This window comes from Phocoena sinus, chromosome 1 (genome assembly GCF_008692025.1).
Source record: "Phocoena sinus isolate mPhoSin1 chromosome 1, mPhoSin1.pri, whole genome shotgun sequence".
Taxonomy (NCBI): domain Eukaryota; kingdom Metazoa; phylum Chordata; class Mammalia; order Artiodactyla; family Phocoenidae; genus Phocoena; species Phocoena sinus.
Window position 1 is genome coordinate 9,221,572 of NC_045763.1, and position 19,460 is coordinate 9,241,031.

The following is a 19,460-nucleotide window of genomic DNA, read 5'->3' on the forward strand; positions in this document are numbered from 1 at the left end:
CAGAGTCAAAGCCACTGACAGTGTTTGCTAGTAACAGGTGTGGGCCAGGAGACCTTGCTTCTCTTCTAAGAGAACTGGGTTTTCAGATGATTGTTTCCTGCCCAAGCAGCTTCTCTCAGAATTGTCAGTGCTTGGTTATAGTTCCGGACTTCAAGCATGGGACTCTTAAAGTGTGTGTGTGTGTGTGTGTGTGTGTGTGTGTGTGTGTGTGTAGTAAGGCCAGTGCTGCGGGAGTGCCTTTTATCATTTAATCAGTTTATGATGACATTTCTATGATTTTTGAAATGGCAAAAACAAGCCATGGTTGTGATAGAGGATTCGTAAATGATTTATAAAAAGAAGCTAGGGAAAAACCCATAACACTGCTCGTTAAAAGATGATTATTCACTTTACTAAACGTCCTTTTCCATGTTTTTTTCTTAAGTAACAAAGTGAGACTCTACTAAACACACTATTTTAACATGTTTTCCCCTCCCAGTTGATAAGAATTTTTGTAGCAATAGATACTTTTCTGTAATATCTTTCTAAATAGGGGAATAGCATTTCATTGTGCCACAGTGTCTTTAATCTGACTTCTCTATATCATGAACTGCATCGTTGTGACCATCCTTTCTTGTTCATCCTTAATTGCTTCCTTAGGATCAATTCCAAGAAGTGGGCTTAGTCATGTCTATGTTTAATGCTTTAAAGAAAATGTCAGGTAGACTTAAAAAAATCAACATCCTAGAGCAATAACATACCCAGACTAATTTTCTTTCTAATATTTTATCTTACTCTGGCTGTAGAATTTAGTGTAACTATTATGATCTATAGCTTTGCATGGAATTTTTAAGAAACTTTTATTATGGAAAATTTCAAACATAGACAAAAAATAGGCAGAATAGCGCATTGAAACCCCCTGTACTCATCACACAGCTTCAGCAGTCACGCAGCTCATGCCTAACCTTGTTTCATGTAGGCTCCCATCCACTTCCCTCTTCCCATATTATTCTGAAGGAAATTCTATACATCACATCACTTCACCCATAAGTAATTCAGTGCGTATCTCTAGTATATGAAGACTTTTTTTAGCATAACCCAATACCATTTTCATACCTAAGAAATTCACGATAATTCCTTGATATCAAATAACCAGTGTTCAGATTTTCCAGTTGTCTTATAAACGTCATATGTACTTTTTAATAGTTTGTTTGAATCAGGTTCCAAATGAGGTCCTCACATTGCATTTGTGTGATATATCTTTTTTTTTTTCTTTTTTTTTGCGGTACGCGGGCCTCTCACCGTTGTGGCCTCTCCCGTTGCGGAGCACAGGCTCTGGACGCGCAGGCTCAGCGGCCATGGCTCACGGGCCCAGCCGCTCCGCGGCATGTGGGATCTTCCCGGACCGGGGCACGAACCCGTGTCCCCTGCATCGGCAGGCGGGCTCTCAGCCACTGCGCCACCAGGGAAGCCCTGTGTGATATATCTTTTAAGTCAAGTAGGTTTAAGATGAAGTAGATTCCACCTTCATCTTTTTTTTTCCCCTTGCAATTGACTTAAAATAATTTTAGGAGTCTAGAACTTGCCAACTGTACCACAGTGGTATAGTGTAATGGGCTGCTCTGATGTGAGTGCATTTAATCAATCAAAAAGCACTGTATCCACTGATGTATTGTCTCATATTTCTTTTTTTTTTTTTTTAATTTTTATTTATTTTTATTTTGGCTGTGTTGGGTCCTCGTTTCTGTGTGAGGGCTTTCTCTAGTTGCTGCGGGCAGGGGCCACTCTTCATCGCGGTGCGCGGGCCTCTCACTATCGCGGCCTCTCCCGTTGCGGAGCACAGGCTCCAGACGCGCAGGCTCAGCAGTTGTGGCTCACGGGCCAAATTGCTCCGTGACATGTGGGATCTTCCCAGACCAGGGCTCGAACCCGTGTCCCCTGCGTTCGCGGGCAGATTCTCAACCACTGCGCCACCAGGGAAGCCCTTGTCTCATATTTCTTAAATATTCGTTTGCTTGTACATAGTTGAGAGACTTGCAGGAATAAGTATAAGACAGTCCATATTGTGCTGTCATCTTGCATTCCCTCATTGAGCCTGAGCCTGGTGATATCCTGACTGTTAACTATGACTGACACTGTCTCAGCTTTCATTCTACTCCTGGGAGCTCGGTACGGCATCTGTGCTCCATTGACCTACTGTATCCCCGGCTCCTTCACTCCTTTCACCATATTGCACTCATATTTGTAACGCATTTACTTTCAGCTGATATGCATACTTATGTAAATTTTATGGGCTGATGCTCTTTTGTGTGAGTCGTTAATATTTCTCAGTTAACCATCTCTGCATATGAGCTTCTTGAGGGCATTTGCTATGTGTAAGAGCAAATTTAGCTAGGCACGTAATCAGAAAAGTCTGCCCAGATTTTATTTATGAGGGATCAACTAGAAAACCCTTCTTTTGAAGCTCTTCCTAAGATGTGTTCTTTCTTGCCTTAGAAAGAGTTCATTGCACATACTTGACTCTTTGATAAGTTGGGGGTTTTATAAGATGTTAGAGTCCCTGTTGCTTTTTTTTTTTTTAATTGAGGTTTGTAGGTTTTTTTTATTTTATAATTTTTTTTTTTTTTTTTTTGCGGTACGCGGGCCTCTCACTGTTATGGCCTCTCCCGTTGCGGAGCACAGGCTACGGATGCACAGGGTCAGCGGCCGTGGCTCACGGGCCTAGCCGCTCCACGGCATGTGGGATCTTCCCAGACCGGCGCACTAACCCGTGTCCCCTGCATCGGCAGGCGGACTCTCAACCACTGCACCACCAGGGAAGCCCAGACAATAATAACAGATCATATAGTTCATTGGTACCTGTTTACCAAGTGTCAAACTTTCAGCTAATTTATTTTAAAAAAAGAGAAAAAGATTGGTGTTCTGGTGTTCCAGTTGTTTCTAAATGTCCCTTTTAACAGCTTTATTGAGCCATAATTCACATGCTATACAATTTACCCATTTAAAATGTACAGTGCAATGTTTTTTTAGTATATTCACAGAGTTGTGCAATCATCGAAGCAATTTCACAACATTTTCATCACCCGGGAAGAAACCATGCACCTGTTAGCAGTCACTGCCCATTCTTCTTGCCCCTGACCGTAGGCAACCACTAATCTACTTCCTATCTTTATACCTTTGCCTATTCTGGACATCTGCGAGCGTTTTCAATGTTTATGGAGTCACAGTGTTATTAGAACCATCAAGCAAATAGTTAATTGCCAGTGATTTTTATACATATTTGGTATGAAGGATAGTCATATTTTCAACATGTCAGTTTTTTTCTGTTTGTTCCTAGAATGTGATGTCACTTAATTGATTAAAAAATATATACATGTGTGTATATATGCACACACACATATCCACAAACATGTGTGTGTGTATACATACAGCTGACCCTGAACAACACAGGTTTAAACTGCTCAGGTCCACTTACGTGCAGGTTTTTTCCAATAAATACAGTGTCTGTATTTTCATTTTACAGATATTTAAATTAACTAAGTGTGGGGAAAACTTTGTGTTCCATTAGAGATCACAATATGTGGAATCAAAAGAGCTAGTATCCAAACTGTTTCAGCTTCTTGCCCTTGGGTGAGTCATTTATCAGTTTCTTCGTTTTTGAGGCAGAAATAGCAAAATTCGGATTTTCGACTGTGTGGGAAGTTGCTTCCCCTAACCCCTACGTTGTTCAAGTGTCTACTTTATGTACGTGTATGTGTAGAATATGTATGTGTATATATATATAAAATCATTAAATACATATATATATTTAGTCATTCATGGATGGGTCTAGTTTCCCAGCAGAAGTATAGTATACAGATTGAGTTTTTTTTGTTTTGTAATCAGGAAAACAATTTTGTTTCTAATATAAAAAGTACACCATGTTTGCTGGGAGAATTTTAAATCATATCCAGATGTGAATGCCTCCTAAAACACCAGAGATAACCACTGTTAACAGTTTTCCCAAATGTTTTGCATTGTATGCTGACATACAAATCTTAATTTTATTTAATCAAAATAGGATTATATTATACATTTTATTCTGCATCTGCCTTTATTTATTTTGCATCTTGCCTTTTTTACTTAATTTTTGCACATTTTCCCCATCTGTCTTTGTAGACCTGTCAGAATTATTTTATGGCTATATAGTCTTCTGTATCTGGGTGGATGATAACTGATTTAATCAGTCGCCTGTTGTTACTCCAGGACCCTTTAACAAAAGGAATTTGGACTTTGGGTAGTCATATAAATGGAAAAAAACTGTCACGTGTCACACCTGTGTTTGTTTGGCTGACTCTGAACTCCTGTCTGGGAGTGTGGCCAGTGTCCAGTTTGTTCACTAGCTGACATGTAGGTAGCAACAGGTTATGGGGAGAGAGCACACAGAAGACTGTTTTCCTTTGGTGCCAAACTGCTGCTTCTCATGCAAGATGTAGAAATAAAATTATTTACTTTGAATTGTTTCTTGAAATGACTCTGGCCCACCTGCAAAGCGTTTGCAGAACAGCTGTGTTCTGCGAAGTTTAAGGAAAACAGTCTCCACGTTTGTCTCGTGACTAACCTCTTTTTCAAAGACACGAACTGCAGAAGGTACTTAAAATTAGACTTTCTAAATTAATTTGGTTCTGGTTAATTGAAGTATTTGTTCATCTAATAGAGTAAGTTGGGTAACAGTAGTGACAGCTGAAGGTCTTTTAATGTTTGGCAGAAACAGGACACTTAAAAATATGTAGTTTAAAACTTCTTGGGACTTCCTGGTGGCTCAGTGGTTAAGAATCTGCTTGCCAATGCAGGAGACACGGGTTTGAGCCCTGGTCCGGGAAGATCCCACATGCCGCGGAGCAGCTAAGCCCGTGTGCCACGACTACTGAGCCTGAGTTCTAGAGCCCGTGAGCCGCAACAAAGGAAGCCACCGCAATGAGAAGCCTGCGCATCGCAACGAAGAGTAGCCCTCACTCGACGTAACTAAAGAAAGCCCGTGCGCAGCAACAAAGACTCAACACAGCCCAAAATTAATTAATTGATTAATTTAACTTAATTAAAAATTAAGCAAAAAACTTCCTAAAGCGTGAAGTATACACCTAAAACAGTGCTGCTGAAATGTGTGTATAAAGCACAGATTGCGATACTGCAGGTCTGAGGGGGCTGAGGGTGTGTGTTTCGAACAAGCTCCTCCTGGGTGCTGCTGTGCCCACCTGTGCTTTGAGTGGCAGGAACCGGGAGTTTTATCCCTTTCCAGGTTTTGGTAATTCTTCCTATTGGCTTGGGACTTTTTTTTTTTTTTAACTCACACGTCCCTCTTTCAGAGTTTGGATTATGATCGCTGTATCAATGACCCTTACCTGGAGGTTTTGGAGACCATGGATAATAAGGTGAGTCCTTTATTGATCTCTTGGGACCAAGTAGGTCTTAGGACAGCTTCTTTTTCTGTTCTAAATACTCGAGTAAATTTCTTTACCCCTTGGCCTCTTAACCCTTTTCATGAGATATCTGCATTTATTACTTAGTTGTTCAACCTGCCAACCAGAGTGCCCGCTGTCAGTGCTCCTGGCCCGGCCCTTAGCGTTCTTCATTCTTGCATTGTAAAGCACCTGCCACCCCAGACATCATCACCGTGCTTGCTGTCCATATGGAATTTAGTCTAAAACTGGTTGGCTGAGATGTATTCCCTCCCTGCTGTCATCATAAGCCTGCAATGAACGGAATCATTTCTTTCCTTTGTGAACAGAAAGGTCGCAGGTATGAGGCGGTGAAGTGGATGATGGTGTTTGCCATTGGAGTCTGCACAGGGCTGGTGAGCAGGCGGGGCGTGGGGAGACGATGGGCCAAGGGGCGGAGGGGTCAGAGGGCAAGCTCCAGCGGCGAATAAGTTGTTTGTTTTTATAACAGAGACTGCCTTACCCCCCCCCCCCCGCTCCTTTTTTTAAAATCATAATCCTGACACTTTTTCATACTTCTCTTGCCATGCAACTCTGATGCCCTTTAAAGCACGCAAAGGCCTTTTGAAACTGCATTTGGAAAGAGCGGAGCAGGCCCTCACACATCTCTGTACTGTTCCTCTCCAAGCACCAGTGGTCTTCCTTGGTCTCCGATCTTTTTTACCATCCTTTTCCCTCTGTGCTTTAACTCTCCTTCTGACAACTTAGCTGCACCCCTTTCTTTTGTGCTTGGAGGGGCCGTGGCGCCAGGCTCAGGTGGGACCCTCCTGTAGCCACAGTGACTAAGGAAAGCCTGTTCACGCGTGGCCTGTTGGTAACATTGGTGCAGGTGACCAGCGAGAACAGGCAGTGGGGGGAAGGGGCGGTGCCTCAAGGGGAGTGCCTGTGGCAGCGGGGAGACCTGGGTGACCGCCCACGTGCTCTTCACAGGTGGGTCTCTTCGTGGACTTCTTTGTACGGCTCTTCACCCAGCTCAAGTTCGGAGTGGTGCAGGCGTGTATCCTTTTCATGGGTCTTGGTGTTTCCGGACGTCAGCAGCTGCTGACTCTGCTTTCCCGTCTAGAAGTGAGTTTAACAGCAGACGTGATCTTTGAAGAGCTACGTATTAGCCACTTGGGTTTGAGGTTTTTCATTATCATCGAAGGACACGAGAGGAAGACTTTAATAGAAAGGTGCTCATGTTCATGGTTAGTAAGACCTGAAGCACAGATGCCTATTTTCCCTGATCGATCTACGAATTCATTGTAGTTCCAATGGGAATTCCAGTAGATTGTTGCTGGAACTCGAAAAGTCTCTTCCTGAATTTGTGTGGAATAGTAAAGAGCCCAAAGTAGCTGAGACAGTTTTGAACAACAGACAGGGGGCTAGCCATACTAAATGTCAAGACATTATAATTTAAGATACAGTCATTGAAACAGTATCATATTGGTGCGGGAATACCCAATTAGACCAGTGGGAAATAATAGAGAAGCAGAAACTGGCGCCCACACATACCGAGATGTGGTGGCTGACAGTTAGTGTTATAAGTTAGGAAGGATGGATTAGTTAAAAAGATGCCGGGCCGTCAGTTATCCACCTGGAGAAATACAAAATTAGATTCTTTGTACTATAAATTAATTCCAGATGGACTGAAGATGTCAATAGGTGAAACAAAACTTGAAGAGACGATGTAATGTTGAGAGTACAGAATAATTTCTAAGGACTCCAGGAGGCACAGAGTGAAGGGGAAAAGATCAATAAACTTGACCACATCAAAGTAAATATTCTATTAATACACAAAAAAAACCCCAAACAACAATAAAACACCATAACTAAACTGAAAAACAAGTTTACAGCCTAGGAGAGGTTGTTCCCGTGCATTTAAGAGACAAATAATTAGTATCCAGAATAGAGGGAGGACTGCAGCTCAGTAAGAAAAAAGTCCAAACAGCCCAGTAGGAAAGCAAGCAAAGGATGTGAACAGGCAGTTCTCAGAGGAGGAAAATTAGCTGGTAGATAAACCTCACCTCACCACCAGCAGGGAAATGAAAATTAAATACATAGGAAGGTGCACCTTCCTGACTCCTGAGTTTCTGTTCTGAATGTGGCCCTCAGACATGCACAGAGATGTCCATTGCAGCTCTGTGGTGGCGAAGGATTGAAATCACACCGAATGGGAGAGTGGGAAAATTGATGTTCACATGATACGGGTTTACGTAGAAGTCAAAATAAATGAACCAGAGCTTTTACATCAGCATGACTCATTCTCAGAAAGCGTCGAGGGAGAGGAAAAAGGCAGCTGTAGAACGTGCATCAAGTGCAATGCCATTGTTTCAATTTTAGAAGCACCTAGAACAATGTGGATGCACATGGAAACTTGCAGGGGAGGATGCACAAGAGTTTCAGCTTAGTGGTTTCTTCCAGGAGAGAGGGAGGGAAACAGAAAGGGTTTTGTTGTTGTCCTCGTTGTTTTTAATGGTATCTAATGTTTTCATTTTTAAAAAATAACCTGGAGCAAATGTGGCGTAACACTGAGATTTGTCAAGTCATGGGCTGTGGGAGTACAGGTGTCTGTACCTTACCTCTCATAATGTTTGAAGTATTTCATAGTTTAAAAATGGTTCCTAATGTAGGAGACATCTCAGGCAGTTGTGTTTTTTTTAAGTTTATATACGGAGAACAGGAGGGTGTGCAGTAAGCAGCCACCGTGCTTCAGAAGAGGAGAAGCTGCCTCACTTCAAGTGACGGTAGGACCGCCCCAGCTAGCGGGCACGGTTTCCTTAACCCCATGTCTGTAGCGGTGGAGGAGTGCAGCCAGAAAGGCTGCCTCGCCCTGTCCCTCCTTGAACTCTTGGGTTTCAACTTGACTTTTGTCTTCTTCGCGAGCCTTCTTGTCCTAATTGAGGTGAGGTGGTGGGGTGTCGCCTTTTTGCTCATGAGGTTTTGCTCTCATTTTCTCCGTCTCCATTTTCGAAATGTCAGGAAACTGATTTAGACTTCGAATATAGATTCCCATAGAAAAAGTGGTCTCTCGTTCACTTAGAGATGTTTTCTGAAAGTGGTTTCAGCCTCTGGTGAGATTAAAGAGGAACCATCTAGGCGAGAAGGTCGGTTTTCGACCTTGGTAGCACGTTAGAAATAACCTGGGGAACGGTAAAAATGACTTTAAATAACTTTAAAATACTTCAAACTTAAATACTTTAAACTTCAAAAGACTTTAAAATCACTTTAAAAGTGACCGATCCCCAGCTTAGATGAATGAGGTGAGACTCTCCGGTGGTGAAGGCTGGCATTGATTGTGGAAAGGCCCCCCCAGCTGATGCTGAATCACGAGGAACTTGCTGGAAATGCATCAGACCTACTGAGTCAGAAGCCCGGGGGGCAGGGGCAGCCTCTGGTTTCACAGGCCCATGGGGGGCAGCGGGGTGGGTGCTGCTCTGGTGAAGAGGGTCAGTTCGCCCTCTTTGGTGAGGCTGTCCAGGGTGTACCGTAGACCCAGTGGAGTCTGACTTTCTGGGTGTACCTGCTCTCCCCATCAGCCAGTGGCAGCGGGTTCTGGGATACCCGAGATCAAATGCTATCTGAATGGTGTGAAGGTGCCCGGAATCGTGCGTCTCCGGACCCTGCTCTGCAAAGTCTTTGGAGTGCTGTTCAGTGTGGCTGGAGGTAAGGAGGGTCTTTTCTGACCTTTATCCTTGAAGCGTTCAGGGGGCGCAGATGACAAGAAGCATCGTGTGTGTACAGAGTAGGTTCGGATTTGAAGGCCCCGGCCTCAAACAGGTTTCTGCACTGTTTGTTGATGGGTTATTTTTAAAATGCAGATGCTCTGAATTAGTTACCATTCAGAGATATCTGACCAGCACACCACTGAGTCTTGAAGTAGAACGAATGTCTAATTGGTTTGTGGAGTTGGCTTTTAGCAAAGTCAGCAAGTTTTCGTGCCAGATAATAAATATTTTATACTTCGTGGGCCAAGAGGCAAGAAAAGAAGCTATTAGGTAGGTGCTTAAACTTACATGACCGCTTAAAATGTATCCATGTGAGAATGTAAAGACCATTCTGAGCTCTCTCAGGCTGTATAAAAACAGGCAGCAAGGCCATCTTGGCCCACAGGCTATGGTTTGCTGACCCCCGATGTAGAATTTCAAGATTATTTTCTCCTGTTTGTTGGGAATTTGACTCACCCTTTCTCTTACAAAGTCATAGGATCATCTTTGTTTTATAGTTGTCAAGAGAAAGGTCTATGTAACAAAGGTCTCCTGACCCAGACCGTTCTGTGCTCACTGATGGCCTCCCCCTTTTCCACCTGTTCCAGGGCTCTTCGTGGGGAAGGAAGGCCCCATGATCCACAGTGGAGCAGTGGTAGGGGCTGGCCTCCCTCAGGTAAGGGTTGATGGTCTGCGGGGGCGGGTTACCCCTGCGAGTGGGCCTCCTGCACAGGGGCGTGTCTGTGGTTGAATTTGGAAAAAATCCATCGGGAGCATTCCAACACGGCTTCGGAATCCGCTGTCGCTTTGGGTTGACGAGAAAACGATATGGTCTGTCTCCCAGGAGAGCAGGTAGCTGGTACCTCGAGGCTTTGACGAGGCCCTGCTGAGTCCTAGGAGCAGGAATGGGACAGAGAGAAAGTCTGTTCAAATGAAAGTCACCCGGTGCTCCCACAGCCTTTGCCGAGCACGTCCACGCAGGGTGGCTTTGTGGAGCGTCTCAGGAGAGGCTGGAAGCCTTGGCTGAGATGGCCTCAGGCGCAGGTCTATGCTGATTCCTTTGGAAGCAACGCGGGAGTAGCAGCTGCTGTTCATTAGCGTTAGGTGCTGTCCGGGCCAGACTCTCATATACTGGCTCCTTTAAAGCCACCTCAAGGGTTGAGTTGCCCTTATCACCTTCCTTCTCAGATGAGGAGCTGAGGCTTAGGGAGGCCAAGGAGCTCGCTCAGGACCCCAGGCTCCCGTGCTCACGGGCTGGTCCACGTGGAGAAGTCTCAGTTCCCTATGAACTGTCGCTTACGGACGTTTACATCTCATGTTCTAAGGGGAGGGAGTTGCTGTGCGGCGGCCTGCGATTTTGTCGAGCAGGTTAAGAGTCGGCCCCCTTGGCCCTTCCTCGGTGACTGCCCCATGACGTCTGCAGCAGCTTTCAGTTCCGCCTAACCCTTCGCTCAGCAATTTCCCCTTTTCCTTTTGGACTCGCTGTCTATGTACAAAATGCAGTTTCTGAGGGGCCTAGAAATTGGGGGGCAGGAAAAGCAGTTCCTCCCCGAAGCCGCCTCTCTTCCCATCCGCTGCCCCAGACTCCTTCTCGCAGTCCCTGCCCAGGCGCGCTCAGGCTACAGGGACTCCCCGGCGCTGTGGATGCCTGCAGCTTCGGGCCCCTCTCTGACTTTGTTTTCTCTTGTTCTAGTTTCAGAGCCTCTCTTTACGGAAGATCCAGTTTAACTTCCCCTATTTCCGAAGTGACAGGTACGGAAAGGTTGGAAATTGGGGGTTTTTTTGGAAAAAACAAGCCGTTCATTTACTGCCACTGAGACCCTACACTTGCTCTAGTCGGGCTCACACTCTCCCCTGCTGGGTGGGCTGCGTGCAGAACCCGACCGTCCAGAAGGAGGTGGGCTTTGAATTATTCTTCTGAAGATCAGGAGCACAAGGGCCAAGGAGGCATCATGGCTTCCATTTTGTCGTAACGTAGGGCCTCTAGAAGCATCTCAGACAACGAAGAATGTGGTCCAAGATCGAACATACGACCAGGGAAGCCCACAGGCGTATTATCAAGGATGGAGTTTGTTTGCTTGGTCAGCCGCGTCTCGGGTTTGGAAGGCTGCTTCTGGGCACTCTTCAGCCCGTGGGATTTGCGTGTGTTACTGAGCTGCACACCTGGCACGGCCCTTGCCGTCAGGGGCCTGGGGCCAGGTTGCGGTCCGCCTTCTCGCCGCGGTGTTCCTGCCGTCGCTGTCACCTGCCCCTCTGCTCGCAGCCACACTTATACATTTTCTCTGGTGCTGAGCTTTCTGGAAGGAAGGTCTGATGAGCCAGTGGCTCGGCGGTGACACCAGAACCCTCCAGTCTGCCTCCTGAGAATCCATGTTGAGAGTCAACGGACGTCAGGGAGTCCCCCCACCTGGCGGAGCTCCTCTGGGGAGAGCGTTTGGCTCGTAGGTGAACTGCTTTGGCTGCCAAGTTGTCTCCCCAGAGACCTGCCCTTCATGAGCCCTGACTGTTCGTGGGTCTCGAGATGTTAAAATGTCAGTGCATAAGGAAGTGAAAGCTTGCCTTTCGCAGCCTGAGGGCTGTTTCTCAGATAAACCGTCTCTCTCTTCTGTCCTCAGAGACAAGCGGGATTTTGTATCAGCAGGGGCGGCCGCCGGAGTCGCTGCAGCTTTCGGGGCCCCCATTGGGGGTACCTTGTTCAGTCTGGAGGAGGGCTCATCCTTCTGGAACCAAGGGCTCACGTGGAAAGTGGTGAGGAAGACCTTCCCCTGAGCGTAACCACACCCCCCAGATTTAAACTTGACACCTCTTACCCGTTACATTTACCAGTAGTTTTTTTTTTTTTCCTCTTTTACTGTTTACCAGAGTCATACTTTAAATACAGTTACAAATGTCTGGAAATAACAGGAGCAGAAAAGGTATACCATGCAAACACTAACCAAAATAAGGCTGGTGTAGTAGTTTCTTAACGTTAAAGGAGACTTTGAGACAAGGGGAATTACCAAAGTGAATGAGGGACGTTTCACGGTGATAAAAGGCTCGATTTAATCGATAGGTTTAGTTAACCTGTGCTTCTGATGAGACCAAGAGAGTTGACGTTACTGGAAACTCCTTTGCTCTAGACACCCATAACCTCCAAACTGTGGACTTTTCTGTACTTCCCATATTAACACCCTTCCCATCCTTAGTCAAGCTGCTGCTGTTCTCTCCTGACGAACCGTCCGACCCGATAGGTGAGACCGGCTGTGGTCCTGATGTGAACCCCCGTCTCCTGCCTCAGGGGAGCACTTTCTTCCTCTGGTGTTTACTCTTCCTTTTTTGGCACAGGGTCTGGTGCATAATAGGCTGTAAATGAATAGTCCTTCACAAAAGGCTGAATGAAAACTCCTAATAGCCTGATTTCCAACTTCTCACACTTGTGGTGTATCTACTGCCGTGGTCACCAGGGCCCTGTGTCCAGACCTGGAGTTGGCCGGTCTCTGTGCGGAGCAGGAGGTTGGTGGGGACACGTCTGGGAGGAGGCAGGACCTGTCGCTATCGAGTGTTCTTGTTTTTTCACCTGTCCCCTAGCTCTTTTGCTCCATGTCTGCCACCTTCACCCTCAACTTCTTCCGTTCTGGGATTCAGTTTGGAAGTTGGGGTTCCTTCCAGCTCCCTGGGTTGCTGAACTTCGGCGAATTTAAGGTACGTTTTGTCCTTGCCCCTCAAATTTCTTTCTTGACCCGTGAAAATTGCTCTTAAGTACCAGAGAGAAGCTGTCAGAAGGATAGGTGCGTCCCTGCCCCTGTCGTCTCCCGCATGCCCTGTGCTCAGTGTGGGCGGGATTCCAGCACTGCTTTGGCTCTCGTAGGGAGAAGGCAGGATCGCTTCTCATCTCTGTCTTTTTCTGCTCCTGTCCCTTCCTGTTCTCATGGGCACTCTGGTTTTTCTCTCTCCCTCCCTTGCCCCTTCTCTCAGTGCTCTGACTCTGATAAAAAATGTCATCTCTGGACAGCTATGGACTTGGGTTTCTTCGTCGTGATGGGGGTCGTTGGGGGCCTCCTGGGAGCCACATTCAACTGTCTGAACAAGAGGCTTGCAAAGTACCGCGTGCGAAACGTGCACCCGAAACCTAAGCTCGTCAGGTACCCACGCAGCCACCCCCCTCCCGCCGCGGCCCCCAGGCCCTGTGGGCACCGGGCCGTCTCTCCCGGGGAATGGACCCCACTTCCCACACCAGCTTTCATGTCATGTCTAAGACTGAAAATGGAAATCTGTTTGTCAGACGGGCCAGAAGACTGAGGCTGAGCTTAATTTATATCAGAGCCACTGGCTCGCTCCCAGCCTCTCTGGACTTGGCCACCAGGACACATGACAAAGTCAGTATTGGCCCCGCCGAGGGGTGCACTCTCGCTAGACTCTCGCCCCAGGACTTAAAATGGAAGGCCTTTCATTCCTCGGAGAGAGATGATGTGGCCGCAGCAGCCCACGTTACTGGCCACCCACTTTTTACATGGAAATTGCTGGAATGCAGCAAGTCACTGATAAATTCTGCACACGTGCTAACAGCAGGGGCTGCTGTGCGTGCTCTTGGGGGAAAGGAGGGTTGGAGGTAGGCAGTTTTTGAGTTCCCAGGACCAGGTGACTTTTTATCCACAGTAACAGCTGCACTTTGCCTCCTAGAGTCTTAGAGAGCCTCTTGGTGTCTCTGGTGACCACCGTGGTGGTGTTTGTGGCCTCCATGGTGTTAGGAGAATGCCGACAGATGTCTTCCGCAAGTCAAGTTGGTAATGACTCCTTCGCACTCCAGGTAACCCTGGTGCACCTGCTACCTTTGTCCTACACACGTGAAACAGAAGAATCCGGAAATGTATGGCTTGCCTCAGTTTAGAGCTAATAGATGTGTTGGGTTCATTGTTCCACACCTGATTCAGATTGCCCGGGGTGGGGCGGGCGTTGTAGTAGTCTTTTTACCTAAGAGAGGATGTGCACCAAACTTTCTCTTTCTTACTTTTGTGAACAGTCCTGGCTCTCATAGAGGGAACTCCTCTCCCTCTCTCTCCCCCCATCCCCCTCCCTCCTTCCTTCCCTCCCTCTCTCTCCCCCCCATCCCCCTCCCTCCTTCCTTCCCTCCCTCTCCCCCCCCCACCCCGTCCCCCTCCCTCCTTCCTTCCCTCCCTCTCTCTCTTTGTTGAACAAAACTAATTGGAAACAGACGTTCAGGATGCTGACTGACTGCTTCTCCTCCGAGCCTCAGTTTACTCTTTGACCCCGCCCCCACCCCTGAAAGGTGCATGCCAGCCTCACCCTCGGGATGTAAGAGGCACCCCTCAGACGGGAGAAAGGGGTGCCTGCCTCAGGGCACACGGTGGTCCTGGCTCGTCCTGCATCTTCTAGTTTTTCTGGGTTTAGGTCATTTACTGGCATGCCTCCTCTTTGCATTTCTCCTTTTCCTTTCCTAGGAGTATGTGATGTTTTCTAGCACCTTTCCCCGAAAGAGCCGGTTGAGTGAGGTAGGCATTGGAGCTTACTGTACCCTGTGTTTTTCAGTCCAGTCCGGTGGGTCTGAGAGCCGGCCTCTAGGGTGGAGGCTGGAGGTTCTCTTAAGTACATGTCTTGTTGCCTCCGGGGAGCCACTCGAGTCCCTCTGAGCCCCTTTGGGCTTTCGGCTTGAGTGGCTGCCTCTTCCTTGTCCCCGGGAACAGTCAGTGAACGGCTAGAATGTACTAGGTCAGAGGTCAGCAAACTGCGGTCCATGGTTTTTACATTTTTAAAGCGTTGGGGGAAAAAGAAAAAAAGAAGGACATGTGACAGAGACTGTATGTGACCTGCACAGCCTAAAATATTAACTGTCTGGCTCTTCACAGGAAATGTTTGTTGATCCCTGTGACTGGCTATTCCCCAAGGCCACCTCTTACCAGACCAATATTTTCCAAAGTGTGTTCTAAGGAACATTGATACACGTGATTCAAGAGCAAACAAATGGAAAAGGATTCTGTGGTCAGATGGGTTAACCAGAGCTGAGTAGGTTTCTTTCATACAGGATTTCTCAGGGCCTTTAAAGTTCCAGTAAGTGTTAGGAATGTTTGGAATGTTTGTTGTGTGCCAGGTGTTCTACTAAGCACTGTACATACATGACCTCCTTACCATTGCCACGTTGGCTAGTATTGTCCCCATTTTACGGATGAGAAGACTGAGGCCAACTGAGGCCTTGCCTGAGATCACCCAGCTCGTAATATATAGCATGAGGTGGGTATTATTCCCATTTCATAGATGAGGAAACGGAAGCTTCACAAAATTAAAGACCTTTCCCAAGGTCACTAGAGGGTGGCAGTGTGAGAGTCAAATCCACCTGATCATGGAGCCTGTTCTCTGCTTTTCACAGATACACCGATTTCCAGCAAGTGCTGTGATACTTCTGTATGCGTTTGACCACAGGACTCTTTCCAGAGCACCTTCAGGACTAGGTTCCTCCAGGCATAGTTTGGGAAACACTGCATGTGCTGGTGATTAAGCTGTCGCCTCAGCTTGTCCCCCCTTCACTGTTCCGCACACGCGTCTCCTTTGCCAGCTCCTCCCTGCCAGGTTCTGCCGATAGGGGGCGCTCTCCTGTCTCCTACAGCAGCCTTCATCCGGCCGTGTTGCCCAGCCAGGTCCACCTGGTAGGGTTATACAAACCCATCACCTGGTATTGTTACAGGGTCCACATAAGGGCATCTTTACAGTGTCATTAATATCGATAGAATGGAATCCAGGAAAAGTCTGCTTAGTTAACTTTGCAAGAAACACTTTCTAATTGTTTGCCCAGTGAGAGGTGTGAGGTCTGCCCCCTGTGCTACTTATACATCGCCAACCAGAAAACAGATACCCTCGCCCTATAATGAGTCCAGCAGTGCCCGGATCTCATCTGCTCACACAAAATGATGAAGAGAATGAGAGGGCTGGGATGTGGAGAAATAATCTCTTCTCCCAGCTTGGGTTTTGTTCAGCCAGGTGGGAGAGGCAGCCAGGAGCACGGTGTCTGCATCGGGCCTCGTGTACGTGGGTCTTCTTCTGCAGCAAACTCGGGTGGAGGCTTTTTCCATTTGGGACAAAGTTGGGGCGTTAGGTCAGGCCGTGCCCTGGACTCACCTCCGCAGACGCCTGTCCACTCCCAGCCACTTGTCGGTCCCCTGCCTCGTCCTCCACCATCCATGGTGCTCTGGGGCCAGGCTTCCCGCAGTACCACTGACAAAATTAGCCCTGGGAGAGGAGGCAGAGCCAGACCACGGTGAACCCTAAGTGTAGTTACGTTTTTGTTATGAATGTGCATGGACAGGGCCCTCCTCCTGATTCTTTCTTTCTCAAAACGCAAGGAATATACCGTATCACGGTTGGCTGCTCTTGGGGATCGATCTTTTTTCTGCTGCCTGTTTAATTTACGGGTAAAGCTTGCAAACCAGACTCTTTCGACCTCGCTGGAGACATCCCACTTGAAGTCTCAGATGCCCTACTCAGGGGCCCTTATTTGACTTTTTGATTCCTTTTTCTTAGGTCACATCAGAAGAAGTGAATTCCAGCATCAAGACCTTTTTCTGTCCCAATGAGACCTACAATGACATGGCCACACTCTTTTTCAACTCCCAGGAGTCTGGCATCCTTCAGCTTTTCCACCAGGATAGTGAGTATCTGGGAGGGTGGGGTTTGGGGCAGGAAACACATGGTTACTCCTCTGTGAGACAGAGCCAGGCTTGCCCTTCATTCTAAGCGAGAACAGGGCTTTTCATTGGTAATGCCAACCCAGACAAGATTGGGGTGTCTGCCTCCGGTGCTGGAGGTGAACCGGTCAGGGCTCAGAAGGACCTGGCGGGAGCCAACGCAGCCTGGTGGGCCTTGGCAGGCATCTTAGCGGGACTCAGGTCGGTCTGTTCTGGCTTTGCAGGTACTTTTAGCCCCATCACTTTGGCGTTGTTCTTCGTCCTCTATTTCGTGCTTGCATGTTGGACTTACGGCATTTCTGTTCCAAGCGGCCTTTTTGTGCCTTCCCTGCTATGTGGAGCTGCTTTTGGACGTTTAGTTGCCAACGTTCTCAAGAGGTACTGCGTGTGTGTGTGTGTGTGCCCTTGAGTGCGTATGCACAAGTGTGCAAATCATAACTCCCTCCCGCACCCCCAGTATGATTCTAAGGCACGTTCTTGGTTTCTTTCTTCACCAGCTACGTTGGACTGGGCCATATCTATTCGGGAACCTTTGCCCTGATTGGTGCTGCGGCTTTCTTGGGCGGGGTCGTCCGTATGAGCATCAGTCTCACGGTCATCCTGATTGAGTCCACCAGCGAGATCACGTACGGCCTCCCCATTATGGTCACCCTGATGGTGAGCACGCCCCCCGTCTAGGCCTCCTTCAGGTTCGGGGCCACGTTCCCCCACAGCAGCCTCTTTTCAAGTCTTTGCTTTGTGTTTCAGGTGGCCAAATGGACAGGGGACTTTTTCAATAAGGGCATTTATGACATCCACGTGGGCCTGCGAGGCGTGCCGCTCCTAGAATGGGAGACGGAGGTGGAAATGGACAAGTAAGGCCAGGATTTCTCTTCATGTCCTAGTTCCAGAATTTACAGACTTTAGGGCCTAGGAATGTTTGTATTAGGTAGGAAACGGTAATTCAGATTCTTGGGTTGGAAGAAGGAAAGTAACAACAGCAAGGTCCTTCCAACGGCAAGCACGTCTGTACCCAAGTGTGTTCGGGATGGTGGAGCGGCCCCGTGCAGCTGGGGACTGGGGCGGGCAGGGCCGCTTCGTGGATGGTTCGGCCGCTGTGGCATTCTGGTTAAATAGGAAGGGTTATGATTGAGTGTTTAAATTTAGGCTCCAAGCCCTGTGAGTGAGAACTAGCTGCCTCGTGTGTGCCCAGCGAGGTGTCGTCCCATCAGCAGTGATTCCTCTGGGCATAATCACCAGCTTATCCATCAGCCGACAGATAGTTCAGGCCCCCCGTGTCTGGGATCGTGCAAGGCGCTTGAAGTCTAACGTAGGGGTCAGCCAACTTCTGGAAAGGGCCAGATAGTAAATATTTTCAGCTTTGCAGGCCATGTGCTCTCTGTCCTGCCGCTTTAGTGTAGAAGCAGCCACAGACAACACGTAAACGAGCGCGCGTGACCAGATTGGACCTGTGGGTGACAGTTGCCATCCCTGGTCTAAAGGGACGCCCAAATATTTTAATTCCAGTATAATTAGCAGTTCAGTGGTGATACTGGCATGTGCCATGGGGTACTGAGGAGCGATGGCCAAACCCCTGAGCAACTGGATGAGGTTTGTGGAAGGGGGACATTCATATTGAGCTGAGGGTCTTGGCCCACACGTCTGACAGAGCAAGGAAGGGCATTCCAGGCACAGGGAACAGCATGTGCGAAGGGGACGGAAGTACCAAGGAACGGGTGTGTTCAAGGAACTGCTAGAGGTGGTTCAGAAAAGGGGCCCAGGTGGTCCAGGCAGTGCAGGAGAGGCAGCGCAGCTCCGTCATGGCTTGCTCCCGGTGCCGTGGACTCTGTCGTGAGCGCGGACCGCTTCCCTCCTTCCCCCAGACTGCGAGCCAGCGACATCATGGAGCCCAACCTGACCTACGTGTACCCGCACACCCGCATCCAGTCTCTGGTCAGCATTCTGCGCACCACGGTCCACCACGCCTTCCCGGTGGTCACGGAGAACCGGGGCAATGAGAAGGAGTTCATGAAGGGCAACCAGCTCATCAGCAACAACATCAAATACAAGGTAAAGGGGGCGGCCCCGGAGGAGAGGTGGGCGATGGACAAGTGGTTCCCTGCTGCCCACAGTCATGCCGTGCCTGTCACACCCCGTAGATGGGGTGGCCCCGGTTGGCTCTTGTGAAAGTCAGCACTCTTTTCATTGCACGTGACAGTGAGTGTGGACTGGACAGTGAGTATAGACGACGCAGTGAGTAAGGACTGTGTTAGGCCGTCAGGACGTGTGTTCATTCCCACTGCAGCAAGCACGTGGATAGATTGTTGTTTTAAACATCAGTCTTGAGTATTCGGTGCGGGTTGTATCGGGGAGGGGTCTGAGTTGCCAACAGTGGACTGTGACCTACTTAAGGAAGAAAAAAGTCCATTGGAAACTGCAGGATGGACAGGAAAGCTGAAGCGCCAGGAGCAGTGCACTCTGGGCGAGCAGGTGGCTGGTGGCCCCTCTGCAGGTACCAGGAGGCACCTGCGCTGAGGGAGAGTCCCGCTGCCTCGCTTGGGTCACGTGCCCACCCTTGGCTTCGGAGGCTGGGGGGCACGTCATTTGACAGGACCGCCAAGACGTGACGTAGGAGCATTGAGATGCTGTCCCCAGGTCAAAGGAGT

General features: G+C 48.2%; 1 protein-coding gene across 5 annotated transcripts in view; it reads left to right on the top strand.

The window, feature by feature from the left end:
- Positions 1 to 19,460, top strand: part of CLCN6 (chloride voltage-gated channel 6) — a 29,374-nt gene that overhangs the window by 1,600 nt on the left and 8,314 nt on the right. For 4 of the 5 annotated variants that reach the window (XR_004348167.1, XM_032620737.1, XM_032620905.1 and 1 more), the window contains exons 3-18: positions 5,325 to 5,390; positions 5,747 to 5,812; positions 6,387 to 6,453; positions 8,234 to 8,340; positions 8,975 to 9,101; positions 9,751 to 9,818; positions 10,836 to 10,894; positions 11,758 to 11,890; positions 12,710 to 12,823; positions 13,097 to 13,263; positions 13,802 to 13,928; positions 16,652 to 16,778; positions 17,040 to 17,193; positions 17,313 to 17,472; positions 17,563 to 17,669; positions 18,678 to 18,864. Coding sequence is in view for 4 of the 5 variants with exons in the window: in XM_032620737.1 (XP_032476628.1) it covers positions 5,325 to 5,390; positions 5,747 to 5,812; positions 6,387 to 6,453; positions 8,234 to 8,340; positions 8,975 to 9,101; positions 9,751 to 9,818; positions 10,836 to 10,894; positions 11,758 to 11,890; positions 12,710 to 12,823; positions 13,097 to 13,263; positions 13,802 to 13,928; positions 16,652 to 16,778; positions 17,040 to 17,193; positions 17,313 to 17,472; positions 17,563 to 17,669; positions 18,678 to 18,864 (1,836 nt within the window). In the remaining variant the exon portion in view is untranslated. Of the gene's footprint in view, positions 1 to 5,324; positions 5,391 to 5,746; positions 5,813 to 6,386; positions 6,454 to 6,475; positions 6,644 to 8,100; positions 8,183 to 8,233; positions 8,341 to 8,974; positions 9,102 to 9,750; positions 9,819 to 10,835; positions 10,895 to 11,757; positions 11,891 to 12,709; positions 12,824 to 13,096; positions 13,264 to 13,801; positions 13,929 to 16,651; positions 16,779 to 17,039; positions 17,194 to 17,312; positions 17,473 to 17,562; positions 17,670 to 18,677; positions 18,865 to 19,460 lie in introns of those variants that run through there. The other variant, XM_032621027.1, reaches the window with a different exon arrangement.